The sequence below is a fragment of the Suillus plorans genome (genome assembly GCF_016647745.1).
Source record: "Suillus plorans strain S12 chromosome Unknown HD556scaffold_32, whole genome shotgun sequence".
In the NCBI taxonomy this organism is placed as follows: Eukaryota; Fungi; Basidiomycota; class Agaricomycetes; order Boletales; family Suillaceae; genus Suillus; species Suillus plorans.
The window spans coordinates 302,427-323,360 of record NW_024537416.1 but is presented as its reverse complement, the minus strand read 5'-3'; the positions used below and the strand labels follow the sequence as shown (position 1 = coordinate 323,360).

At 48.2% G+C, this 20,934-nt stretch overlaps 7 protein-coding genes across 7 annotated transcripts; 5 read left to right on the top strand and 2 right to left on the bottom strand.

Moving 5' to 3' along the window:
* Positions 1-2,723: 2,723 nt before the first annotated feature.
* HD556DRAFT_1308877 (uncharacterized protein) lies at positions 2,724-3,456 on the top strand (the record flags this gene model as incomplete). Its single annotated transcript, XM_041300203.1, has 6 exons — positions 2,724-2,854; positions 2,912-2,932; positions 3,035-3,074; positions 3,216-3,245; positions 3,276-3,284; positions 3,319-3,456. The coding sequence occupies 6 exons, from the start codon at positions 2,724-2,726 to the stop codon at positions 3,454-3,456; spliced, it is 369 nt and encodes a 122-aa protein (XP_041159645.1).
* Positions 3,457-5,935: 2,479 nt separating this feature from the next.
* Positions 5,936-6,088, bottom strand: HD556DRAFT_1238215 (uncharacterized protein; the record flags this gene model as incomplete). The annotated part of the gene is made up of 1 exon (XM_041297961.1): positions 5,936-6,088. A coding segment is annotated over one exon (153 nt), but the record flags the coding sequence as incomplete, so codon positions are not given.
* A 2,619-nt stretch (positions 6,089-8,707) lies between these two features.
* HD556DRAFT_1376084 (uncharacterized protein) lies at positions 8,708-9,836 on the top strand. Its single transcript, XM_041303093.1, has 3 exons — positions 8,708-9,255; positions 9,308-9,366; positions 9,419-9,836. The coding sequence occupies exons 1-3, from the start codon at positions 8,877-8,879 to the stop codon at positions 9,590-9,592; spliced, it is 612 nt and encodes a 203-aa protein (XP_041159643.1). The 5' UTR covers positions 8,708-8,876; the 3' UTR covers positions 9,593-9,836.
* A 943-nt stretch (positions 9,837-10,779) lies between these two features.
* Positions 10,780-12,130, top strand: HD556DRAFT_523667 (uncharacterized protein). Its single transcript, XM_041310862.1, has 4 exons — positions 10,780-11,530; positions 11,602-11,736; positions 11,792-11,956; positions 12,023-12,130. The coding sequence occupies exons 1-3, from the start codon at positions 11,033-11,035 to the stop codon at positions 11,909-11,911; spliced, it is 753 nt and encodes a 250-aa protein (XP_041159642.1). The 5' UTR covers positions 10,780-11,032; the 3' UTR covers positions 11,912-11,956; positions 12,023-12,130.
* Positions 12,131-14,078: 1,948 nt separating this feature from the next.
* HD556DRAFT_1479904 (uncharacterized protein) lies at positions 14,079-16,204 on the top strand (the record flags this gene model as incomplete). The annotated part of the gene is made up of 6 exons (XM_041308606.1): positions 14,079-14,436; positions 14,487-14,556; positions 14,607-14,710; positions 14,766-15,009; positions 15,057-15,762; positions 15,813-16,204. 6 exons carry the CDS (start codon positions 14,079-14,081, stop codon positions 15,888-15,890), a joined length of 1,560 nt encoding a protein of 519 aa, XP_041159641.1. The 3' UTR covers positions 15,891-16,204.
* Positions 16,205-17,847: 1,643 nt separating this feature from the next.
* Positions 17,848-19,352, top strand: HD556DRAFT_523385 (RmlC-like cupin domain-containing protein). Its single transcript, XM_041310861.1, has 4 exons — positions 17,848-18,390; positions 18,444-18,584; positions 18,639-18,815; positions 18,871-19,352. The coding sequence occupies exons 1-4, from the start codon at positions 18,287-18,289 to the stop codon at positions 19,274-19,276; spliced, it is 828 nt and encodes a 275-aa protein (XP_041159640.1). The 5' UTR covers positions 17,848-18,286; the 3' UTR covers positions 19,277-19,352.
* Position 19,353: 1 nt separating this feature from the next.
* On the bottom strand, positions 19,354-20,501 carry HD556DRAFT_523304 (uncharacterized protein). Its single transcript, XM_041310860.1, has one exon. The coding sequence runs from the start codon at positions 20,292-20,294 to the stop codon at positions 19,602-19,604; it is 693 nt and encodes a 230-aa protein (XP_041159639.1). The 5' UTR covers positions 20,295-20,501; the 3' UTR covers positions 19,354-19,601.
* Between the last annotated feature and the right edge of the window lie 433 nt (positions 20,502-20,934).

Sequence of the window (20,934 nt, the reverse complement as noted above, 5' to 3'; positions counted from 1 at the left end):
GGCACATCTTAGCATCCAGCACAACCGTACGGGTCTACACAGGGAGAACACTGATAATGCGGATGACTGATGAATGTGAGCCTTGCACAGCTGTGGACGCTACTACCCATAGTTAATGTGATCTCGGGCTAGTTTGTGTTATATTTCACTTTGGGTTGGGAGATGGCGAGGATGAATGGGGCCATAGAGATGGAAGGTGGAGTTTGAAGACCCGAAGTGGGTATGTGTGTCGAATGTATCAATACGCTGAGTCACTGCTTGATTTTTGATTTCACATTACGCTCCGAGAACTATGCGAATATGATATACGCAGTGGAGAGAATCAACAAAATCAGTGATGCGCCGGGTTGGATAGGCAACAGATATCACTCGTCTCGCTCTGATCCCAAACCACTGTTCCATACCGCCTTTCCCCGTTGAACCTAGGAGAGGTGCGGGTGTGCACGAAAGGTCGAGTTCAAGCCCCATTGTACGACGATCTGGGGAGGAGTGAATCGGTGTTTCATGGATGGGTTGCGTCGGAAATTGAAATGGGATGGCCCCGTATGTTGTAACTGTATCAAAAGGCTCCCATGTCTGGAAACAATGTCTGAAACAAGGAAAGTACGCTGTACTAAGCAGCGGAATGTCGTGGAATTTGGACCCAATTTTTTCATGGGTATAAAGCATTAACTATACTTTTCTTTTAATCGAAATTGCTCATTTATAGCACACCACCGGGTCGAACTGCTGAATAGCTGTCAATTGCGAGTGCGTACTTTCCATTATCTGTGTTTATCCCTTCTGTCGATGTATTTGTTAAACCCAGAAGGTTCTGGACGACAAGGTTACATCTAACCGATATCTGCCTGACAGATGGGCTAAGCTTACTAGAATTTGGTCTGATATGCTGATGGGTGCATGCAGAATTGACCACTCCTTGTTGACTACACTAGGAGATCGAGAAATAGTGGCGATGGGCAAGGCATTCGTACTGGTTTTTAGCATGGCGCGATAAGCTTGCGGCATCACTGAGGAGAGCCATGTTGATTTGTTGATTACTAGTGAGCATTCAGCGCTGGGCGGGGAAGGAGGTTCTTTACCTAGGATGGCCCGCCATGGGGAACACGGATCCCTAGGAAGTGCCACAGACAACACGACTATGACCCTTCATTAATCAGACCTCAAACCAGCCGACCCTCCCTCTAATATCCATGGGGGTGGAGAAGAAGTGCGTCACCCTGTTGCAGCCGTCGGTGTAACGCTGGTCACAAGGCTGAGTGTTGGATTCATCTATACGGCACCTACCAAACGCGAGGGTTACAAGTGGTATGCACCCCAGACGAGTCCAAAAGACGGCTTGAAGAACAGATGTCAAACTTCCTTGACTCCAAACCAAATACACACTCGTATCATTAATCATTACGTTTTGGTCTCGTAGTTGATGACGAGGGCCATCTGCTCATACCGCGCATCTCTTAATCATGACGTGCGCGATGCTTTTCTATTATGTCCTTGGTTTCTTGTAATTTGTCGTCAATAGGAATTGCAAGCACTTTCTACGCAGAAGAGCTAGAATAGAACGTTCAAGTTGTACGCAATCTCCCTGCAGGCTGCCGAATTAGATCTCGTCAGACCCGAACCTGGCACTTCCAAATTCATTCAGCCGAGAACTTTGTTCTGCACAGAATTGCGGCGAGAACATATGTAACAATATTGCAATGTCCGCGTGACAGAACTATCCTTGCTGACTTAGGAAATTCTTCTTTCAGACCCAAACCCACTTTTAAACTATTCAACCAACCAATGTGTCCTATGCAGAAAAGTGAGGACAGAACACTGCACGCAATAAAGCTCTTCTTTCCAGGCTGAAATTTGCTCTCCCCTCAAAGCCAAATGCTAACTAAAGCAGAACTGAACAAAAAGTGGTCCTCGTGTGATTTGTCGCCAATGTACAGATTTATTAACATAAGCAAGTTAGTGACATGCTCATGTCTATTCCTCGATATTAATTGACCACAAAAAAGCCATTCTCAAATATAACCCATATCACTTCATACACATGGACGGACGTTCCCTATCTCCTTGAGTCGTGGCGGGTGGTGCAGTGACAGCCTACATATATACATAGTACTGTCTGACTGCAGTCTAGCAGCATAGTCGTTCACGATTCCTACCTACAAAAATACAACACAAATCAGCTGCACCACACGACATGGCAGTGGCGGTTGGACAAGAAGAACGACCTTGACGGCCCGGGTGGGCCTGCATAGTGACGCGTGATGCTGGAATCCGGGAAGTACGGCTAGTTAGCACCGATAATTCGGGTGGATGGCGCACCCCCGAGACAGCGTATACAGCCTAACCGAGATGTAGTAGCAAGGTCATTTGATTCTGATTAAGCAGATTGCAAAGCATGTCAGGGATGACCGACCATGTGGCAGTGAGGAACGCGATTTGGACAGCGTGCGCGGCATCCAGGTCAAATCGCTTCTCTCAAAATACACACGCTTACCAAATACTGTAGAATGTAGCTGGGCTGGTACTGGGTATTTTACGTGGGATGTGCGAGTGCTAACTCATCCAGATGTATGAGGGCAGAAAGGAGGATGAACAGGAACTAGGTTTTGGAGACCGCTATGAGCACCGGGAGTTTGAATTGGTACTCCAATGAGATGATGCGCATTGTATTCGCGCCTGCTGCTTGTGCATGTGATCTCGGTTGATCAGAGACTTCTAAAACCATGACACCCGCTGCAAGTCTGAATGAGACGCCAAGATCCAAAAATTACACGGGCGAAGTGTTTATATACACGATTAGCGCTTCAATGTCGGCTATCAAACCACGAGGCCTGCTGGTTATGTACCTAGCCAGGTTTGCAGACATCCTATAGTCCAATGCCAAAGTTAAGTAGGTGCAGTCGTCATATAGACTTCAGAGAGAGAAAGTATTGTGAGTTTCTTGTCACTGAGGAATGGTAACAGGTGACCTACAACTCAGCTTGAGCACCAAGTGTTCACGGCTATTGATCCCCTGTCAATATTCTGGTGCAAGAATGGGAAAGGAGCATGACATCGGCAATATTTGTCGGAAGGTGCGGTTATAGGAGGGCGAAGACGAGGTAAAGTATGCACACGTACCTTGTTTGCCTATTCAGCCTGTGAAAGCACATTCAATGTCAATGATCTTCGTATCGCACATGGTCTGCACCTGTAACATGTACATAAACTCTCAGCACCTCGAAGAGTGTCTGCGGGAGGTTTTGGTGAGCACGCTTCTTGACACAAATGGATAGATACTGACGGTACGCCACCTCACAATTCCATCTCTTTACACAGCTGATTCTGCTTATTGACATGCTCGGGCGTGTTAAGCTATTCCGCAAACACGAGGATGACGGATGGACTATGCATCTGATTGAGGCCGCGGCATGCCGCCTAGACGAATTAAGCGAAGACTTGCCGAAAAGTTCTTGACTCTGGAAAAAAAACAGGATTCTAGTATCTAAACATACAACAGCTGTCGTGAGCGAGTGAATTGCATTTCTCCTAAGTTCTTCCGGAAGGTTCAAAGGTTGAGGTAAAAAATTTAGAACCACTCGCTTGACAAGCGAATGGATCATTGCGAAAGTTTCCCGCAGAATGCCGCAGCGAGCAACACGCGAATATCGTCACGACGCCGTGGGTTTGAACAGGCTTCTCGTGAGTGATGATGTTTCATTGCGCTTCGGTTGACAAGAGCTGACGAGAAAGACTAATTAAACTCACAGGCGTTGTACAAGACACCCTAGCCGCGATCCCAGCGAGCTCGCATACACCATACACGGTCTTCGTGTCTGGAGATCGCCGAGCGACAACTGCCGCATCGCATGGCAGGCATGGCCTCAGCCCTCTGCGCTACTGGTCCAGTGACGCCTCCCAAGATCTGCCTTGCCGACCAACAGCATCTCACACTGCTCGGGTCCAAAGACGTGGACTCTCCGGGCTCTGTTTTTGCTCTCTCCGGGCCAGCAGTAACTGACAAAACAAGTAGTATGGCATCAGCTCGCCACAGTGACGAGACATTTCAACGAGCAAACCAAGCACCCAGATCCCCGGAGCATATTGAACTGTGTGGGGCAACCATTGACCAACCCCAAGGTCTGCGTACCATATTACGCGTCGGCTAAAGTTCGCGTAGAGTCGAAGACAGCACTGTGGGAGGCAAGACCCATGGAAACGCAAACGGCCGAGAGATGGCCTCTGCCAGCTCGCCTGCTTATTGCGGAGATACCTGCCATGAAGACGTAGCGTTTCACATGGATAGAGCACAGCATAATGAAGATGAAATCACTGACGAGATTGAGACCTGAAATACGGCTTGAGATTCGTGCACCATTCTGGAGCAAATTCCCACCAAGGCTCCACTACGATCATCGCATCGATTGTTGTGCAGTCGTGGTGCCAACGTAGCGGGTGCATCTCAGCGGGTTGCAACAAGGACAATCCTGTGTGGAAGGACTAGACTTGAGACATCGTGAAGCAAGTTCCTAATAAGGCTCCATTAAGATCGGTGTGGATTGACTTTGCTGTGCAGTCATGGCGCCAGGGTATGGCCGTCTCTTAGCAGTTATCAGCTTCCAACAAAAAGAAACTCTATGTGTGTGAATGTTATCAGATTAAACGCTCACACAATGTCAAAATGGTACTTTCCGAGTGGTAACCTGTAACAACGTCCCCGTTTGGCAGAGCAAACTTTTAGGCGCACTCAGTTAAAAGAGTTTGATCATTCGTACCCGTACCAAACGTCATGCATCGGCAGGTAGAAGACGTCAATTCGGAGGCAGATTGAAACCATGCTTCAAGGTGGCCAACTTCATCTGCTTTAGACCTGTGGCGCTTGTTGGAAACTGACTATGATTGCACTGCCGCGCTTCAAGGACCCTTGAGCTCGTCACGAGAACAAACTAGCCAGATCCAGCTGATGTTGTTCACAGGCACTGGAGTCCGTTTCGCACAGGATCCGGAAATTAAAGCGTAAGAAGAAAGACAAAGGGGCTTCTTGATTTATCAGATAAACATTGAACGCCCCAGGAGTCGGCAAAAAAAACCGGCGTGGGGTATGATGCATAGCCGCAATGGCTGCAGTGTTATACTGCCCCTTCATATACGTGCTTCTCCATGAAATCATTGGCCTTGCGTAGTAACTTGACAACATTTGACCAAACAGTGCGTGACGCGTCACGAGCAACAACTGGCGGCAGCCTTGATATCTCAACGAGGCAACAAGTTTACACTGAGACCCTATGAGCAGCGGATTTGGCGATGGACCCACATGTTAACAATCTGGCAAAGCGGTGAGAGCCCTGGGCAAGAATTCTTAGATGGGCTAGGACGAACGAAAGTTCCTGTGTAGAAGTCGATTTAGGGTTAATGACATCCGTGTTGCAAATATTATCGGCGCCACACCGATGAAAGTATTGACAAGACGTGTAACCGAGCGGGAATATTTTCTTGGCTGAGAATGCTGGTTGGACGTGCAGGTTAATTATAAGTCCTCCACGTGCAGAAGAAACTTCTCGCGCTTACATAATAATCTGAAAGTTGGTTGCCTTGTCGCACGTTGTTCAAGTACTCAAGTTGGTACCGACGAACAGTGAGCTCATTCAAAGACTGCGATGCCCATCAAGCACCTGGAAAGTACGTTTTATCTTCCATCAAATGTCGGAGTAGAAGAGCTGCATTTAAAATTGACGTGTAACCTAAAAACGAAACAGACTACCTCTCCGAGCGGAAGCACACGCAATCATTTGCTCTGTCTGTATTATCCGATTCGCGGCTGGGAATTGATGCATCTTACTACCTCAAAATATTGACGGACAATCCACCCTCGCGCGAACCTCTCCTCGCTGCAACTGGTGGCTTGCCCTTGGCGCTAACGACACGCATCGAGTCTGATTTGCGTACGTTGGAAAAACTACGAATAAAACCTGTGTTCGTTTTTCCTGGCCTTTTGCCGAGCAAGCGCTGGAAGCAATACCAACATCACGTGGAGCACAATGATGCATGTAGGGACCGGAGGGATGCTTGGGCAAAATACGAGGCTGGCCAGGAAGATTCTGCCGTAAAACTATTCGAGGGCAGAAGCGGACTCCAGCAATGGGACTTATGGCGCATGGTCTTGAGGATATTCAGACATAGGAATGTGGAGTTTTTGGTTGCTCCATACGTCGCTTGGGCTCAAGTAGGCTGAAACCATCTCTTGAGGGATACTCCGCTGATGCATCCTAAACAGTTGATTTACATGCAACGGCACCCAAAATCATATATTCATGCAATTTTTGGACCGACCGACACCCTACTCTATCCGGGAGTAGACAAATTAATTACTTCGCTGGACCTCACCTCTGCGACACCATCTTTTTCATTCGTATCCAAACGCACTATCTTGGGTGACTTGGGTCTCAGCGAGGACCAGTTCCTTGATGTTGGCATCCTTGTTGGTTTCGAGCACTCGCCACCATTTCCACCAACTGTGCATGAACAGGCGTTGAAGGCCACGGTTGACATGGTTAAATACTACAAGTCTGGTCATGCTGCCGTTTCCGCATCCGCGGAACATCCCGCTGTCAAGAGTATGCAGTATCCCGATCAATACGCGCGCACGCGCTCGATGATCAAATACTCTCTCATATTCTCGTCTGAGGGAAGTGTCACGCCGCTTCCCCTTGCGATCACCACACCGGCACACGGTCCTAACCATCCCCACCATCCGACAGCTGCAGACATTCCTTCAGATCTTCATGAAATATTCACGCACCGTCTTCCGGACGAAATCTATTTCTATCTCTCACGCGGACTCTTGGGGCCTCAAGCACTGGTGTGGCTGACCAGTGGTCAGATCGTTGAACCCCCACCGCTGGATAACGGTGAGACAACCGAGTACAAGCGGTTTGTCAAGGAGGTTATCACCGATGGCCAGACAGGGCCACGGGCCACTGCTCTCGCGCTCATTAGCAGTGTTTCCCATCAATTTTGGAATAACCGGAAAGTTGCGGGAAACTTTTGGTTTGAGAGCCCCGCACCTCACGGTCAGAAGTTTGTCCAACATAACTCACCACAAACCGTACAGCTTGCCGAACGCGTGGCGGGTTGGAACGTTAGCTATGCCATTGTGGAGGAGGAGCTTCGGAGACAGAACGTGAGTTTCCGAAGTCGCTTATCAGTCGAGTCACATCTGATGGTCTGGGCTGGTCCAGTCTTCCACCATCGATTTCGCACTTTGCCTCGGAGCGACAGCAACGGAGAAGCTTGCATCGCGTACCAAGGGAAAGACAAGCGTCCCGAATGGGCAGCTGGATAAAAAGGATGAGGTCGTCGCTAACGTGGTATGGCGGTTCCTGGAACTCAGAGGGTAAGCGCCGTCTTGCCAGCTTAGCATTCTTGTGACACTGTAACTATAGATTCCTGCTCAACTCTCACACTCACTCCCCACTGGCGCGCGCTATGTACACAGCAATTAAACAAGCTCGTTTGAATGACAAATTCCAGGATCCTCTGTATCTGTTTTTGGAGCTCGTAAGGGCTGGGGTAATGCATGGCCACTTATGGTCAGGCCGAGCGTTCAGTGGGGGCCCAAGTTTCGGGACCGGTGAGCGGAATTCACATACAAGTTTTTCTTTGGACTGATAAATGATTATCTCACGCAGATGATGAGAAATCTTGTATGCTGCTGGTCATGAGAGTGCTTAGCATCGTGCCTTTGAACTTCAAGGTGATTTTTCTATATCTAGCCGATCGCAGCAAACTTGATACTATTCTTAATTTAGTCACAACCTTGGTCGGCACCGTTATCACGTGAATTGTTGGTGTTTAACTCCTTTGTGCGTTCCCTGACTCGGGCGCTCCGAACGCTACTTGAGGTGACGACATTGAACATGTTACTACGTTCGGACGCGCGCCGAGCACGGGAAGACCTTCTGGACATTACTATCTCCCTGCCCTTCCAATCTGAGGTGAACACTGGATTTGGAGTGCTTGCGAAGGTGTACCTGGATGCCCTGACCCACCTGAATAATCAAACGCGAGTACTTGACCCTAATGCAGAAGGCGTTAGAGAGTCGAAGGCTATGGCCCTCGAGATATGTGAAGACACGTTTCCAGGAGTGAAGACTCCGAAACAAGAAGTGGAACGAGGATTCCGGTTCTGGGACATTGTAAGTGTCTTTGTTCCATTGTAGAATCACTAGTTGTGATATAGCTAACATGTGTTGTGGTTCACAGGCGCTGTCTGCCATGAGGCAACTTCACTCTGAGGGTGCTGTCCTTCGCGAGTTGATTGACCAGTTTGAAGCAGCAGAGGCGTGGCTTGCGCCGATGAGGCCATGAGATTATTGATCATGATAGGTAGTTGATTGAAAATATTTTTCGATCGCTCTGTGCAAGTTGCCCTGTTGAGGTGTTGTGTAGTTTCGAATAGAAAATAGCCTATTGTGACAGCGCGATTTATTCGGAAGTGAGGAAGCGATCAATTACAATGGAACGCAAAGGCCGTTAGAAAGGGTACAAGGAGGGACGGAGGAGACGATGGGAAAAGTACACCAAGGAATGGAACATAGGCATGGGAAGTAGAATGTCTTAAAAAGGAAATCGAGATACTTGGATCTCAGATATTCAATGATACCTAATCGGGAATACGCCAAGAAAACAGAACGTCCAAAAATGGAAACAGGCCATCTCGCTGTTTATCGCCCGATCCCCAGGTTTCTGACTTCTCAGGGCTCTGCTTCGCTTTTTTTTTGAACAGCTGCCACAACAAATCTACATACAATCGAATATGCATGTCGCTCGCGTGGCGTCTCTCCCTTCAAATTTAAATAACGTCCACCTGAATCTCATCTTTCCACTTCACACTCCCAATGTTCGACCAATACTCCAGTCCTATCATGCTACACACTCAATCATCTATTGGTGTCATGTTTGATCCTTACAAGGAAAAGGTCAACACAGGTCATCTCTATGTCCGCGACGCCATTCAGATCATCCAGCTCGTAGAGGCTTCACCTCCCCCACGTCCAGACATCGAATCCAGCTCATATGGCTTCTCTTCTGGATCATCATATCCCTCTACATCAGACTCGGAAGACGAGGAGGATTGCTCATCATATTGCTCCTCCTTCGTCACCCCTTCCCAGGACAGAGAACATGTCGTTTGGACAGATGATACATATGACATTCGCATGAAACGAGTACAGAACTGGAGAGATAATTCGATAAAAGCAATGAGTGCCTCAGCTGGTGTGTTCTTTTCCCTCATAGTTTTATGCGCTCTTGACTAAAACATCAATAGAGCCTCGCTCGTTGTCATTGAAACGAAAGTTGAATCAGAATCAGACTGATGATGATCTTGTGAGTCTCCATTACGATACACCTCACAACTTTGTATTAAGCTCTCACTCAGCACACCACAAAAAGATCACGCTCTCGGGATCCTAACAGCGCATCCAGATTACTCGGGCATTCATGTACTGCCTGTGATACCCCCTTCTCATCAAGGCAAAGCCTCCGACAACATGGTCGCACTCCTCATATATCTGAGGCATGTCGGATAGCGGTCGAATACAATTTCGAATGACCACCTACTCTTCTTGGCTTATGACGATCATGACCCCAGCATTCGCATCGTTGTACGATAACCCACAATTATTTTTTTATTCATGGTATCGTACACACTCATTTACCCATATTGTGTACCACCAACGGATGAAGTTGAAGTGATGTTTGTTTCTGTACATTATTGATCACTACATACCTGACCTGTTGTTAATTATACGATATTTGCTCACTAGTACTTTGAATAAACAACTTCAATACCCTTTGTGCAATCGACGTGAAACTCAACTTGGAGTCTGTTCTGCGGCGGAGCTAGCAAGCATGGGAATTAGCTGTGCAAGTCTAGTACGATGACCTTGTCTTGTCTTAGGCTGGGTATTCGTTTTCGGTGCATCTTCCGCTGCCCCGGAGCATCACTATCACTCCTTGACCACTCCTGGCCACTCCCGCTCCCACGTCGAGCACGGACAGCTTTCGGTCTGTTGGGTGCAACCGTGTCTCCCCTTGTGATCAACTCCGGAGAGTGCCTGTGACACAGGCAAATATAGATGGTTTTTCTCTTCAAGATACGGGACCGACGTGGCAGTGGCCCACTTGCTGTAAGGCTGCACAGTTCAGCACAAACCCTGCAGGTTCCTGTATTGATCGGAGACGATGCTACCCCGCAGTTTGACGCTGAACCGGTAATCCACCATCCGAGTCCGGAAATCTTCCCAACTTGTCTTCCTCAAATTTCACTCCCTGAAATGTGGAGGAAGGCTTATATACATTGCCGTACATATCGTACTATTGTGACAATGACGTGCGGCAGTGGACCCTTCGAAGCTTCGTTCACATGCTTCAAGATGTCCTTCTCAGTCGCGTTAGGCAAGGCAACGGAGCAGAGCAGAGCTTGGAAGGCCTCTATGATCTCCGCACCTGATGCGAGGTACCCACGACGATCAAGGAGATTGTAATTGGATTTTCTCATCCTACTACTAGCCCACAGAACTGGATGGCTCATACGATACATTACTCAGGCGCGTAACCCCGCACTCTGCTGGCTGACATTTCGGTCTCTAGCATATCTACTCTCAATTGTCCGATCACAGATACTTTCCCGTGAAGCAATGAATTATCAAAGTGGCAAGGTACCTGTCTATCTAGCTGATTGACCTAAACAATGGATCGTTCCGAATGTATGATAATTCCCGTGTAGTGTGAGAAGTAACCCTTCTGGCTGCAGTGCACCGCTGTTGTGAGAATGGTTTCAACTTGGACCTTGGTAGCTCATTTGACCAGGTCATCAATGAGCGCCTCGTTCTGGAATATCCCGGTTTACATGATAGCCGAATCCTCCACCAATTAGAGTGTTTGTTTTCAGGCTCACGTAAGGCAGTGAGCCCTGCAGCTGGTAACTTGATCACGACTATCAGGAGAAGTCCACACTAGCAGATGGCCCTTTGACAGCAAAAGGCCGTCAATGTGGTATTGTGTGCGTCATGGCTTCTCCCGCGCTGTTAGAACTACTACCCTGCCTCGAACCAAGTCACGAGAGAGCTTTCAAAAGGCATTCCCATGGCCTACCGAACTACGTGCAATGACACGGCACTCACGTCAAGAACTACATTATTCTCCATTCAGCTCGAATCCGCCCTCGGGTTGCCGTTGCCCCTCGATGCGACCGTATTCCACGGGCGCTTACATGCTTTTAAGTCTAAATTGTTTCCTCAAAGAAAACAAGAACATGTTCTCGAGAGAAAAACAGATCCGGGGTTTACCCTGGATCACTATGTTTAGCTCACTAATAAAAGAACCGCTTAGAGCTTGCAAATCTACTACGCGAGTTCATCATCATAATTTCGACGGGGTTCCATCCTATCGTGATGATCATGAGTGTGCTAAATTGTTTCGAGATGCTACACATCGGTCCGAACATCGCAATATTTCAATGCAGGAACGTCTTACGGTGGGAAGACATGTGAGTTTCTCCTCTGCTTGTACATGTCTTCTTAGCTTTGCTAATTTTGTTGCACAAACTAAACTTGCCAGGGATGCTCCGAGGCCGATGATTGTGTACTCATCTTTAGCCACCGGTGCAGGTGTCTGTGCTGCATCTGTGGCGTGAAGACAAGGATGTCATCATTATCACTGCAGGAACAGACGACTGTGGGAACTCGAAGAGCTGTGAGCGTCTTGTTAGCTCGTATACTCTCTTAGCTTTTGCTAATTTTGTTACAAGAAGAAAGCTTTCTGTGAAGCGTTCCGAGGTCGTCGTGTACTCCATGATGGTCACTGGTCCAGAATCTCATACCTTGGTGCCCGTGGAGCATATCGTCATCATCAGCGTCATCACCATTAATAGGGCCGCCGTCAGGTGTTCCAACGCGGAACGAGCATCCTGAGCGTGAGTACTTGGATAGCTCGTAATATGACGTTCTACGCTAAGAGATGATGCAATCCATGCTTCAAGGAACACCAACGAAACGTTACAAACGTAGCTTTGACTACTCGTGTGGAAGTGGTGGTATCGACGATAGTGACTGGCTACAGGCCTCGAGGCAGAAGCAGAGCTTCTCGCGCCTTTGTGTTACTTTGAAGCGGTGCGCATGCAATGCGCTCGGATCATCAACCGCGGTTGTCCGACCCTTTAGGTACCTTATTTCCATCCCTTATCGTAGGTTTCCCCCTTGTTCTGTGACTCGCCGTTGTGCAGCATGACCACTCTGTGAGATGGTTGCATAGGTACGTCTCGTATATTGCAAAATCGGGAAACAGGAAGCTCGTGATTTGTTGACGAGACCCCATTTCACTCCAACATACGGCCGTTCGGGCCTGCAGGTCGAGGCTACGTTGCAATGCGGCTTTCTCAAGCAATGCCTCGGCGCCTTGCACTTTCTAGGGTGCCTACTTATTCTTGGGTACGGTACCGCAGGCGAAGACTCTAAACAAGCCAAGTAATTCGGAACAAAAACAAACGAGGAACGAGCATAAAAATGGACGTAGGACAACTCCGTCTAGTCGCACGCAGGCATTGCATTGTAATATTGCATGGGAGGATTTGGAGCCTGAGAGAGCGCCTATACCCTTGTAGAGAGTAGCTATATGATACATCGAGGTGATCGGCTACATGGATGTCCACCACCCAGTGAACAACAACGCAGAAACTTTATGTCTATTTCAAGAGCGTGGCCGCGTCTGGTACCCTTCTAAAGGATGGTTCCCTCGGGATATGGTTCAGATCGGTGAAGCATATTCCACAATGGGCTCTCCGGCCTCACGTGTGCAAGTGACTTCGTCTCATGCTGTTTGCATCATTGCGAAGGGTATGAATCTGTGATGGCAATGATAATGATCAGTGATACATATAAAGCTTCACCATTTCCATGCTACGGGATGTCGAGCCGAATATCAGTTCACACGACGCCTGGCTTTTTCCTCCGTTGATAATCGTCGTTCTTTCATTGCATATAACTGTGGGCGTGAGTGGGGAGCATGAAAGCCCTATATCAAACCTTTCCTGGCGTTTATTTTCATTCCAACCGTGCGCAGTTTCTTGTTATGTGCACATCGCGATCGATTGAATATGAAAAGGCCATTAATCCGGGGGGGGTAATACAGGCTGATAGCGTCCTAGCCTATCATTGCCATTGGCAAGACCCTAGAGAACATAGCCTAGGATATGATCGTCTGCAGTATCAGAGGAGGACCGGAACTTGGTTCCCGATCAGAACCAGAGACAATTTGGTTAAAATTTGTTCGGGCACAACCTCGGGGAAATGATTCACCCACGGTTTCTCGTATCGTCCCCATCTATGAAGCGCTTACAGGCGCCTGATGACGATCGGATCCTATAAATAAGTCAAACAGTTCGGGTGTCTTGTAGAAGTTTAGAACTAGCATTTTCCTCGGAACACAGTACATACACCATGGCCTAGTCTCAAGAACGATCAGAAGTGAAGCTTCACCGGGAATCGCTCTTATCGATAATCGGTCCAACCCATCTTCGTGTTGATCAAACTTATCACTAGAATCAAGTCCCATCATCTGGAAGCTTTCCGATCCCCTTTGGTAGGATGTCATGGGCTCTTTCGGGAGGTTTAAGATTGTTCAACGTGTGAAGGTTTGCTGCCAGCGGTATCCACAGTTGCCTGAAACAGAACCACTGTAGGTGGATTCTGACATTGCTACCAAGGCTTTGCTGCGCGACAGCGGACAGGGCGTCTATCTACTTGGCACTAGCGGTAGCCTGTTACGGCCTGCCGCATCAGAGAGCGTATTTACGAGGTGGTCCGAGCCGCCAAGCAGGCTGCTAGAATCCCCTTCAATACGTTGTTACTTTATATTAATGAAGGTACTTCACCTGGTTCATACCAAATTGCCAAGACATAAGTCGACGCGGTTGACCAGCGGAGTATGAAGCCTAGCGGAGTGTACTTGCACAAAAGGAAACTCCGCCATGTTTGCACTTTGCCGCTCAGGCCGTGCCGACTTCGACATGTTATTGCACACACACTACCACAGCGACCATGCAATCGTTCAAGTTATCGTTCAAGGGAAATGTGTATCCCAGGAAGTCAGATAACTCGACTTTACCCCTCAGCAATTCCGACACGAGGTCGTCTTTGTCACGATTTTCACTGACGAGGCGGTGTACTCGTCTTTTAATGGGATTAATCTTAGTCTGCTTATTTCTGTTCTTCTCGCGCTCCAAGGCGACCGCGCCATTTCGGCTGCAGGAGCAGTCGCAGGAGCAAGACCACTCGTTACCGCCATTGTACGAGGAATATCACGACTACGAACGACACTTGCCGCAGCATAACCTTTCATTGCCTTTCCCAGAAGGACGTGATGCGAAGTTCTTTTGGGCCGCCAACCATGTCACTAGTATGAATATCGGTCATGTTTGTATCCAAGCCAAGACTGATAGCTACCAGTTTCGGGATGGGGAAATGCCATGCAAGAGCTTGTGATGAATGCGGCGCTGTCTCATGTAACTAAAAGAACGTACGTCCATATTCCCATGACCTTTATTCACCTTCACTATTGCCCGCTAGTTTCGTGTTCGATAATTTCACATGGGAACGAGATTCTCCCGATTACTCGACGTTCAATGGCAAACTCATACCTTCGCGCATTCCATTGTCAGCTATCATCAGTGGTACGTTACCAGTGTACATTGTCTCCACTCATGCCAAAGCCGTTCTCTTGTGCAGGCCCCATAATAGGGTCGTCATTTTCCCCCGGAGATGCTGCCCCTCGTGCTGTCTCGCGGGAGTACTTCAAGAAAGTCTGCCCTAATCCCACCATCATCGACAGCTGGGTTGTGAACGAGCATCTTAGGCTGGACGATAACGTACCTGCTCTGGAAATATTTGAGAAGTGGGTGGAGAGATTGAATTCCATCGACGACCCATGCGTTGAGATAAGACAGGAATCATATCAACTGTTTGAAATTTGGTGAGTCGCCTGGTTGCACTGCTGTCAGGTTCTCAAACTTTCAACAGGTTGTTTGGTTCGAGACGCATACTTTCAATGTGGCCTATCCTATCCAAATCGCCTATCCTGACAGATTTTTCTTGGTCTCCGCTTATCTATCAGGCGTACGCGGATAATGCTCATTTGTTTACACCGACTTCCTCGTTTGGATTTTTACCCTCGTTCATGCGTCCTTCCGGTCAGCAACAAACTCCTACAGCACTACACGACGTCCATCCTGTTGTCAAATCAAAGGATGTGGATACTATCCCTGGGTTACTGGCTCTTCATATTCGTCGGGGCGACTTCGCGGGTCATTGTTCACATCTTGCCAACTGGTCCTCAAATTGGAATGGGTTCAACCAGTTCTCTGCCCTCCCCGATAAGTTCAGAGTCCCTACGGATGGTGGCTGGGGCGTGACCACGGAGGCAAATACGAACATGTACTTCAAAGCGTGTTTCCCAACGATTGAGCAGATTGTCGAGAAAGTGCAGAACGTGCTTGCTGACCAAAGGCGTCTATATGGATCTGTGAAGGAGTTGAAGAGCATATATGTTATGACGAATGGAGATGTGGAGTGGCTGCGACAGCTTAGGGAGGCCCTCATGCAGGTGAAGAAATGGGATGCTGTTGTGACCAGCAGAGATATGAAGTTGAGCTGGGAGGCAAAGCCTGTCGCACAAGCTGTGGACATGCTGATCGGTCAGCGTGCTCAGGTGTTGATAGGTAACGGGGTACGTTGCGAGTCACTTTCCTTGGCCGATCAGACTGACTGGTGTTGCAGTTTTCGAGCCTAACATCCAACATCGTGATGTTACGGATGTTGATGGACATTCCCTCGGAAGATACTCGGTTCTGGTGAGAATGGTTTTTCGTTTATTGGGGTGACGTTGTGCAGCCCCTTGAGTCACTGACGACTTTTCCCAACCATTGGGATCACTTCGCGAATGTCCTGGAGTAGATACACACGAGCTATGGCATCTATTTGTCTGGCCTCCCCACGTTCGCTACCAACTCTTTTACTGCAGCACGTTCATTTTTGTATTATTGCTCAGTTATACCCCTTGATATATACCCTCGATAATGATTTTCGGAAACGTGTATCTTTGGTGAACCAGTCAGGCTTTGGGCATTAGGTGTAGGGTAGTTTCACACAGCGGGAAAACCTTTCCTTTTTTGTATGCGTGTCTAGATTGTTCTCGCCCTTGTCGAAGTCTAGACACTAGGGAGAAAGGGGCGACTACGTACGGGTAACATTGCATTTAAGGAGGCTTTGAAAATTTGAAAGAGTCTAGTGGGGGAGTGAAATTCGGAATGTAAATGATCCGGCAGGTCGCCGCGATTAAGGTCAGGACAACGAATTTATTTCATTAGAATTAGGCACAGTAACTAAATTGCCATTCGACGATCAGGAGAAAAACAATTTAAAAGTATTGGGGGAGGCACTGTCAGGCACTGCCACTTCATCCGCACCTGAAGACTAGCTAGTTACTAGGCTCTCAGGCTACAGCCAGTTTCTCAAGGATTCATAGGCGCCGTATACTATCACTATCCCAGTGAATGATGGGCACCCGGTCCAGCCTCGCAGGGAATCTAACTAGGGATCGGTGACAAGGAAATACCGACTTATCGAGTACGCCACTAGAAATCGATAGATTAACGGTTTCGTTGTACGTGCGATAGCTACTGGGCGGAACTATGGGCAATGACGGGTATGTTCTATGTTGTTATCTATTCGGGAGGCACTTGTCTGAGAGATTGGCAGTACTGGACATCAAGCCCAAGGGCGCCGCAATAGACACTAAACCAATCTGTCGCCATTGTCGGGATGGGCGTTCACACTAGGGCTGCAGTTTGAAAGCCGAGTTGCGGCAAGCCTCTTTGACAGCTTGTTCCGTATAAGATCCGCGTGCTTTTTCGTTCGTGTGTCCGACCGGAGCATATCTTATGACGAGATGGGTATCTGGATGTAAATGAACTGTTTTGTACATGCCACCTCTAATTTTAAACGATGTCCCTAGCTAGCTCAATTAACGGAACATCCCAGCGAAGAATTAACTTGGCTTGAGCAGGTGAGCTGTGCCGCCACTGATATTGAACTTGTCTAATTCAGTTCTAGAACAGATAGTGACGATTGCCAAGAGATCAGATCAACGGTGTACTAGGGGCTTTTGGAGAGGAACTTGGGTCTGGATCAGTTGTTCTCATGCGCCTCTCAAACTCATCCTTCTGGTTAAGACTGTTCCGTTGTCTACGGAAATCTAGAATTCGATCCCGCCTGGCATACGCTACATTTTACACGCGCTGTCTCTTGTTAGTCGTGGTCTGCTTGCAGGTACAAGTATTGCATCTCCTACGCCAGGCAGCCGTTGGAGTCTAGAAATCTGCGAGCCAAGTACAGATCGCCTTCCAGTCATCGCGAGAGTCATTGGTAGGCACTGCATATACTACTCATCTGTGTCCGTACAGGTTAAGCACAACATATCGCGGAATTTCGTCAACCATAGCCTTGGGTAAATCGATTTCCTGATCTTCCGTTCATGTATTGAAAGAGGTCTTTTACCTGACGAAATGGACAAACTACAAAGCCAGGGCACCTCCGGATGATAGATAGAAGGCATTCGTGGCTACGGTTGCTGATAGTGAGTGATAACAGATATATTACTATCCCTGATGTGGTCATAGATGAGATTATATGAAAACACGAAAGCCTGTCACTCCTGTGTTTTTGATGGACCGAATCTAGTTGTGCTTCGTTCTTCAGGGCTTTGATGTCGTGAGTTTGATACTGACCAACTTGCAGAAGTCGAAGCTGTGAATCTGTGCGACTAAACTTTCAAAGGGAGATGTAGACCCACGCACCATTGATACCACAACAGGATAAGACACTCGCTTTTGGATGATTACTATCAAACCATTGATTCTGATTAGGCGTTCTGGGATCAGTCAATTATGAGGCACCTTAGGTCATAACCACCGCACATGAAGACTCCCGACCCGTAATAAGCAAGAGGGCCGTGAGAATCCGTGAGTGAGGAACACCAAGAAAGGGAGCCATTGGTAACCCCTGAGACGACGGTACCGATCGATGATTAGCCTGCCGCTGATTATAAATTCGAGCCTAGGAGCTCCCTTTTACTCAACATTTCCTTCTCTCTCTCGTTAAAAGTGTCTCCAACCCTTCGAACTACAGCTTTACTCCAGAACGCTCCAACCCCAACCAAACTATTGTTACTGAAAACCTTTGCGGCTCCATATATGTCTTCCAGCAGATCCATCGAGATAATTCCTCGAAGGAACACTGACCGAGCCAATGCAGATCATGGTTGGCTCAAAACTTTCCATACATTTTCGTTCGCAAAGTATGGACCTTTGACCTTGATCTTCATTGCATAATCATGTAGCCACTTTGCAGTTACCATGACCCGAAACACGAGTCTTTTGGTTCTCTACGCGTCTTGAACGAGGACCGCGTAGCACCTCGCACTGGTTTTGGCACCCACAGCCATCAAGAGTATGAGATTTTTTCCTATGTGATTAGTGGTGCGCTAGAGCAGTGAGCACCTCTTCCGGTTTAGAAGAATGTTTGATTGATTTCGTCATTGTGCAGCCAAGACTCTATGGGCAACACTGAGATACTGTCTCGTGGTGCCATCCAGATGACCTCCACTGGAACAGGCATCTCTCACTCTGAGAAAGCCCATGGCTCTGAAGAGGTACATTTCTGCCAGATATGGGCATCTCCCCGTCCCGGAGAAGGAAGAGGAAAACCCGCCTATTTTACCAGGTAAGACATCCCTGACGATCCTGAACATACCTCGATAACCGTTTGGTTCACGCAGACATTTCACCGACCAAGACAAGCGAAACCAATTCAGGCTTATCGTTGCGCCTTCTAATTCATCTGAAGTCTCGACTGGGAGGGAGGCTGAAGGCCCCGCCCCAATTCGCTCCCAGCTTCGCGCATATGCGTCGCTCATGGATCCTGGTATATCCCTTGTGCATGCATTCCACCCAAGCCGCAACCCTGAGGGACGTAAAGCGTACATTCACGTCGTTCAAAAATCTGGATACAATCCTGGTAACGCCAAGGGCGTCAGATTGCGCGTTGGCGCTCAAATCGAGGGGCCGATAATCGAGCTTAGAGAAGGAGATGGTTCATATATGTTTGTGGGAAAGGATGCTGAACTGAAGGTTGAGAACGCAGGGGAAGATGCGGTCGAGTTTTTATTATTTGACATGGAGTAAAAGCAACTGTAAACGCTTATCCTACGTGATTCCACTGTAAATCCACCTTATTATCGATGGTTTGTGTGATTTGAGGCAGAGCTTAAAATATGCGCCTATTTCCCGCAGGGGCCACTAGCACAATGGGCTGTAGCTGATATACATGCTCAGCTAGATATGCTAACCTGTACACATTGCGCATTGTACTAATGTCAGACACGGAGTTATTCCTTGTTTTGCTTCTAGCGAGGCTCTCGGACGGAATGGATGAGAGAAGAACAATATCAAAGCCAGCCAGCCGATCACTGCGAGTGCCGGTATAACCGGGACCACCGCAGAATGCAACCTACTGGCTATCTGTGGCATGAGCTCTAGCCTTGTATGTAAAGACGACGAGTCCAAGTGACAAGTAGTGCATGAACGTCCTAGCTCTTATCGAACGCGATATCTCCCATCGCGCACCTACTAGATCGTTCTGTTTGGTGCGATGGAGTATGCAAGCCCGAACACCTAGGATTACCATATGTGGGTGCTTCTGCGGGACCACGAATATTAATGTAGATAAGATGTGCCACGTATAAGCAGATAACGCACGAAGACCGAGTTCACCGCCTACTCCACCAGTAAGCATCATTGCTTTCCCCATGGTCCTGTTGGTTCTGGATGGGAAGCTCGATGAGATGCGATGGAACACATTCTGGAAACTGTGGAGACAAGAGCCGGACGTATGAATGCAATGAAGCAGAGCCTCGTGTCCCGGGGATCCATGGTAACGAGGCAGGTTGACGCAGTGAAATACGCGATACGCACCTCTGCAGCTCACATGAAGAACGCAGGATTCCCCAGTGTGGGGTTCAGGAAGATACGCACTGGAAAAGGCGGAGTACAAACAGAGATAAGCCGACGGGACACGGAGATAAGCACTACGGTGGAGACCGCCGAGCGGACACTGACGGCGAGCAATGGAAGTGTGGTGGGGTGCGTGTGGAGCTGGGGTACGCACACGAGAATCACGGGAATTGCTTCCGATATAGCTCATTGTTTGCAGTTTGAGCTCCGGACTACGCTGGCAGTCCGAGTCAGCCGGATAGGTTTGTCTTCTTGACACTGCGTGAATGACAGATACTTGCGGCGGAATGACCGCATCGGTGCAAAATAGGTATGCATCTAGAGACTCTGTGTGTGATTGACGTGGCGGCACGGCTCAAGTGCTCAAACGCTCGATATAATCATGATCAGCGTAGGAACGAGCAGCCATTTCTGAGAGAACAAATTCTCACACCTGAATTAATGAGATGGCGTTTGTATTCCTCAGCGATAGAAGCTCACCCGTTTCGTTTGTACTTTGCTTTTGACCTCTTGGTCAAAGGTCAGAACGTTCCGAACTAAAATTACTAATTTCAGTGTCTCTTCGCTATGTGACAAACAACCGACGCAAGCGGCACTTCCCGAATGCTACTCTTCATTGCTACTCATGACTGCCAAACAACACTACAGGCTCAGCGACGCTGGCAGTCGCGATCGAACTGGGACGTGACAAGCATACCTCGGGATCGCGCAGATGGTCCATTACACATCTTGCAGCCTGATGCTGTTGTTTACACTCTCCATCGATTCCTTCCATATCTGTGATTGATGCTTGGGGCTGATATATGATATTCCGATGACCTACGGTTTGG